The sequence below is a fragment of the Trematomus bernacchii genome, unplaced genomic scaffold, assembly GCF_902827165.1.
Source record: "Trematomus bernacchii unplaced genomic scaffold, fTreBer1.1, whole genome shotgun sequence".
Classification (NCBI taxonomy): domain Eukaryota; kingdom Metazoa; phylum Chordata; class Actinopteri; order Perciformes; family Nototheniidae; genus Trematomus; species Trematomus bernacchii.
Window position 1 is genome coordinate 6652337 of NW_022987720.1, and position 6267 is coordinate 6658603.

Sequence of the window (6267 nt, forward strand, 5' to 3'; positions counted from 1 at the left end):
TAAGCTTATAAATGGACTGAAGTTAAAGAAGGTAATATACAAAATAAGGGGAATAAACCTTTCACTGTATGTACTAGTTTGTTTGCAGTTGGCAAATTTGTCAAAATCATCCTTAAAATAATTCAAATATTCGGTTTCAAATACGTTTTTTTTGTTGATTATGATGAGTTCATTCCGGACCTTGTGAATTTATTACTGCTATTACCAAATCCACTTACTGGTTAACGACTTAACTGTGGAACCAGATGTATTTTCGTCAACATCAACTTTTTTTCCTTTTTGTATATTATGCCATATCAAAATGTAGCAGCAATAACTTCCTTACATTACAAACATAGCTGCATTAAAAATGCAATTTGGTTTTACCCAACTTCAAAAAGATTACCTTAATTATTACGATTTAAAAAAGTGAACTGTAGTGATAAAAGTTCAGTGTGGTGGTGCCGTGTGTCTGTCAGTGAAGAGGATGTAGCTGGGTGATGGATTTGTGTCTATGTTCTGGCAGACTAAAGGGGATTTTGATACTTTGTGTTAAGTCTCTCAGCAAACAGCAACATTTAGGGTCCAAAAAAAGCTCTGAACATACCAGTCTGAGCTTCATGTGGACAGTCTGTCCTTGCCAAAATAAACGTATGGGATTTTCCATAGCTTCATGGAGTTTAAGTTGACCTCAAATTTAAAGAATCTGACCTCTAATGATGAGCACAGTGGTACAAGGTAAAACTGTCTAATTTGAATGGATTATTTCTCAAATGAACATACGGTATTTGTGTGCTTCGTATATCTATCTATGTACATGATTTATATTTGTATGACTTGGTGTATGGATTTTTCTGTATTTGCAATTTTTTTAATTCTATTTTATTTGTTTTGTTTATGCTTTATGTAATACACTCTGTACTGCTTTTGTAAAAAATGGTGCTATACAAATTGAGTTGCATTGAATTATTTTGGAGATGTCTTCCCTTATTTTTATATATCTTCAGACTTCTTCCCGATTTTAGGAAGCAGAAACTCAAAGATTTATGTTATATATGTAAAGTTATCCCACATTCCCACAGGTTGTATGTTTTTGTTATTTGCCTCAGCCAGCGGTATGCACTCTCTTCCTCAGGGTCAAACTGTTTGATTTGCTTCAACTCGTCTTGAAGATAAATGGACCGCAAAAGGGAAGTGCGCGGCTACTGAGCAACCTTTGCTTCCTTAAGTTGACTTTTCACCTGGGAGATGGTCTGAGAATTTCTCACCAGTTTTTTTATGGGTTGCCCCCTTGCAGCGAGTGTCATACTGACCTGAGAGCGGTGTGACAGATGTTTCATTGTGTGAGGGTCACAAGCCTTTTCTTTTTGAAAAACACGTCCATTGCTGCAAAAATAGGAACATATTTTTCCAGATAGTTAGCCACTGACTGGATCTTTGGTTAAAATGTCATGCTTACAGTATTTAAACTTGTTTTGAATGCACCTACAGACTTTGATGTCTTTAAGGCCTGGTTTTTAAAGGATCTGAGTCAAGTCTGCCACCTGCTGTTACAAAAAAACATTAGAAAGATATCCTCGGTGCATAACTGACTTCATGTTTTTACTTTACTCTACCTGTATTTTGTATTTAATTTGTATCTTATTTTGTATCCGTTTTTATATCCTGTTGTTTGCACCTTATGTACGTGTGTTCATTGTTTTGTTTGGCACCAGGACCTGGGAAACACAGTTTTGTCAATTCATGTACTGTACTGCCTTTTATACTGATGGATGACAATAACGACTCCCGTATCTTTAAAAATAAAATAAAAGCCATGTTTATTTATATAGTCGCTTTTATGAAGTGATGCATCCTCTGTGGTCAATTTTAAGTGATATATTAATAAAGGCACGTTGTGTGTCAACCAGTACCCTCATAATAACTCCAAAAAAATACAGAGAAGCATCAACATATGTAAGGTGGAAATTACATCTTATATAATAAACAAAACTCAAAATGATAAGTTGTTTGAGGCGCTAAATGAAATACATTCTGAAGTTATTATTGCCCCATTGATAAGCCCCGCCTACTTGAGACGCACTAGAACGTGATTGGATGTTTTCTTGCGTGTCGTCGCTTCCGTCTTTAGGAAACACAACAAACCTTAACAGAATTCACAGCTAATGGAGCAAGACAACCCTCAAATACTTGAACATGCTCACTCTGAGTTTAAAAACCAGAACTTCAAATTTGCAGAACTACTGTACACAACGTTTATCTCGTCCTGCTTACAGACCAGGTACTGTTTGTTCCTTTTTTGGCGATGTATAGCAAGTCTGTAGTCGTTTTAGTGTTACAGCTTATTCTGTTATCCTTTCACTTCGGTGTCATTTTCGGAGACTTTCTTTAACGCTGTCATATTTCCACAGGGATTGTAAAGCCAGTCATTTGGCCACTGCTTACAACAACCGCGGACAGATAAAGTACCTCCGGGTGGATTTTGGTGAAGCGGTGGAGGACTTCTCTTTAGCGATACAGAGTGACAGCAGCTATGAGACACCTTTCTACAACAGAGGACTCATCCACTATAGACTAGGTAAGGGTACAGAGACCCCTTTTAGTCCAAAGTTCACAGGAGAGAGAGCTATCTGTTATTTTCAAGCCTGACAGAGTAAAATAAATTCACTTCCGCTTTGCTTCAAAATAATTGTATATTTAGGTTGGATATTGGATTGATATTCACTTGTGTTTTCTAGGTCTGCTTCACTAACTGTCGGAACCTCTTTTCTTGTGGATTTTAGTCCATTTTATTTTTTAGATGAATATAAAATAAAAATGTTTTATTTTGCAATAGCTTCCATATAATGTGACCTATTGACCCCAAATCAATGCAGAATTGTACAACACAACTAGACGAGAAGGATACACACCTCTTTGTAAATGTAAATGGCCTTTTCTATTTTATATGGATATTGTCATGACAACTATGCAGTTTCTTTATTGGATGCAATGTTCATTGGCTTCAATATCATATTTGTCCAGTGTAGGATTAATATCTGGTTTGCTTTGGGGGGACAATGCTTCACATGATGCCAGAAAGGAAACAAAATAAAATAAAATAAAATAGAATAGGTCGACTAAAATCCAGGTGTATTAATACAATGCTGCATTGATTTGGAGTCATATGGTCACATTATGGTACAGTAGATACATAGATTGGTAAAATGATCAATCAAAAAAGCACAGCACTGGCTCAGTGAACTATAGAAACCAAGCTTTCTTTAAATGGGACTAAAATCCACCAGAAAGGGGTGCAGACGGTCTGTGTTGTGGTGCGATCCCAGCATTAGGTGTGTGTGTGTGTGTGTTTAACACCAGATGGAGCTGTGTACTCACTCGTTCTCATGATGCCCAGAACATAAAACTGCTGACTCTTATGAGCTAGTTTGGCAGTACATTACATATCATGACATTTTTAATGTCTTACAGGTTTTTTCCATGACGCCAAGAGTGACTTCCAACAAGTATTGAAGATGAATCCAGATTTTGAAGATGCCAAAGTGAGCCTGAAACAAACACTTCTGGACCAGCAGCACAAGATAGACAGGGGATACTGACAACTCCATAAACTATAGAATATACCTTTTTATAAATCCTGAAATATGTTGGCTTGAAGAAACAATCTGTCAAGTTTTGTCAAATTATTTACAATAATGTACAGCTATTGTATAGAAAATTGGAATTGTATTTGATCTGAACATGAACCCTTTGATTAAAGATATCAGCATGAAGATGAACCTTAAAGTAAACACAAACCACATACAAAATAACCTACACAAGGAACAGAAACAATGAAAATAAAACTATTGCTGCAAAAACATTCAGTTAGAACCTATGAAACCAAGTAGAAATCCCACAGGGATGGGTGTGACATTTTTATATGGTTTTTGTTAAGCAGAGCATTGATTATTCCTTCTTCTGCACTGACTCAACACTCTTCCAGTTGGAAAATATTGTTATGGCCTCATAAATGAACATATATCATTGCATAATTGGACAGAGCAGACTAATCGACCCGGGTGAAACGATGAGCTCGGGTTTTACTGTCTTTAATAAATGTTTGTGCATCATCTTGCAAGGAGGTTTGAGAATATATACAAACTAATCAAGTGTTAGATTACAGTCATTATAATGAGGCTCTGTAGCAAAGGAAAAATCAACAAAAGCATATGTGGTTTTAAGGAAAAGTGGAATTTATTATTAATTGTGGATTATTTTGTTGCTTCTTAAAATATAAAAATGTAATATATTTATAATACCAAATACAAATCTATATACTTTTGCTGAACAATAAATACTTTTTTTACACTACTGAAAAATGTTTGTTTTTCCTTTCCATACACATGTTTTTACAATATCTTCTTAAAGGTGGGGTAGGTAAGTTTGAGAAACCGGCTCGAGATACACTTTTTGTTATATTCCATATTCCAACATCCCGATAGCAATGAATATCTTAAGTGCTTTGACAACAATTCCATAAAAAATGTTCATCTGTGGAAGCCGTAATACTGTAAAAAGCACGACCAATCATTTTAGCCGGCCCGGCTAAAATAACTGGATGGCCTACCTGCCTGTCAGCCTTCCATCTGTGCACAAACTTATCTCGTGCCCTCATTGGTCATGTGCGCGTTCGTGTGTGTTGGAGGAGGGGCTCTGTAAGGAAGTGGCAGATTTTCTCCGATTGTGTATTTTCAAATTCTAGCGCACTCGAGCTGGTTTCTCCAAAATTACCTACCCCACCTTTAAGGAAGATATTGTAAAAACATACTAAAAGTATTTAGCCCCGCCCCCCAGAAAGTCGGCCATTTTGAAAAGTCGGCGTTATTCATCCATTTTAAACACATTTTTGCGCACTTCTCCTAGGGAAATGATTGGAAAAATCCAGGACAAGTTCAGCCCATATCCAATGCCATGCTGAATTGCGAATAAAATAGCTGCTAGCTCAATCAGGGAGGTCGTAAAGCTAACAGAGAATATACAATTTTTGACGATTTACATGTTGAATGATATTCACGAAACGCTGTATACACATTTCTATTATGATGGCACCAGTGGCGGCCGGTGGTCTTTTTTTTTGGTGGGGCTCTTGATGTACCGGAAGTTACCTACCTGGGGGGTCCGGGGGTTTCCCCCCGGAATTTTTTTTCGAGAAATGACCCCTTAAATTATGACTTCTGGTGATGTTAGAGGGGGGGGGAAAGGAGAAATCGAGGCTTAAAAATATGAGAAGACTGATCAATACCTCCATAATCTTCAGTGTGGAAAATATTATTTATCAACCTGAACATCTACTACTTTACCAGGAATTTGTGTTCTCAGAACTGGTCTGTTTTTTTCTTTCTTAAAACTGTTCATGTTTTATGAACCAACACCTCCACCAAGTGGCTTTACAGTGAACTGCATGTGGGATATAAAATTAATAGCATCTTTTCAGTAGCATTAATTATAAATATTTAAGTGGTTCAATACAAGTCACTACAGCATTTCAAACTGAACTGTGAATAAATGCAATTTAAAAAAAAATAACCACAGCAGAAAATGTCATAAATTGTGTTTTTTCTTTGTTTCTCTGAGGATTATTTACAAACAGGCTTATTTACATATAGCAATAACTCAGAAATGAAAAAGCTACATCGTCTAACACGAACAACCAGTTAGCATAATGATAATATATGTGTTATGTACAATGTAACTGGCAAGGCTAGAGCAAGAAAGAACATAAAGTTTGCAAAAGGTTTAAATAACTTCAAGTATCTGTCTTCAGATTACGTGGAGGTTTTAGTCCGATGGGAAGCAGATTTTAAGCGACACCGAAGATAAACCAAAAATGTGGTGGAGCTGCAAACCGTGTAGTGTTGCTGGGACAGGACAGGAGCTATAACCGTTGGAAAATACATCACAGACAATGCAACAAACGTGGAGACAGAACAATCACTTCTGTGATAAATGCCCACTTATTAATAAACTTCTAACAACCATGGGAAACCTCCTCTCTACATATAAAGTGATATCCAGCTTATTGGCCGATAGCACCTTTTTTACTGCTTTGAATAACAAAATGTGCAACAGGCAGAAAAAAGACAAAAACAAAAGGAAACAAGAAACAACTGTTCCTCTGGGGAAAATGAGTCGAACGCAACAGGTTTCCAAACAGTACTCATGTTCCTGGACTTTGTGGTTGAACAAAACATCTTAGGTATCCAAAAGTAACTTCACAACATTCTGCGGCCGTTTAATTGTCTCTCT

General features: G+C 36.6%; 1 protein-coding gene across 1 annotated transcript; it reads left to right on the top strand.

Annotated features, from left to right (window-relative positions):
• Window positions 1–2099: 2099 nt before the first annotated feature.
• Window positions 2100–4334, top strand: ttc32 (tetratricopeptide repeat domain 32). Its single transcript, XM_034142353.1, has 3 exons — window positions 2100–2260; window positions 2391–2557; window positions 3451–4334. Exons 1-3 carry the CDS (start codon window positions 2145–2147, stop codon window positions 3576–3578), a joined length of 411 nt encoding a protein of 136 aa, XP_033998244.1. The 5' UTR covers window positions 2100–2144; the 3' UTR covers window positions 3579–4334.
• The last annotated feature ends 1933 nt before the right edge of the window (window positions 4335–6267 follow it).

Bases quoted from the DNA above. Each gene is read 5' to 3' on its own strand.
- ttc32 (XM_034142353.1), top strand. From the start codon at position 2,145: ATGGAGCAAGACAACCCTCAAATACTTGAACATGCTCACTCTGAGTTT. The intron at 2,261-2,390 runs GTACTGTTTGTT...ATATTTCCACAG, and splicing joins TCGTCCTGCTTACAGACCAG to GGATTGTAAAGCCAGTCATT. The intron at 2,558-3,450 runs GTAAGGGTACAG...AATGTCTTACAG, and splicing joins ACTCATCCACTATAGACTAG to GTTTTTTCCATGACGCCAAG.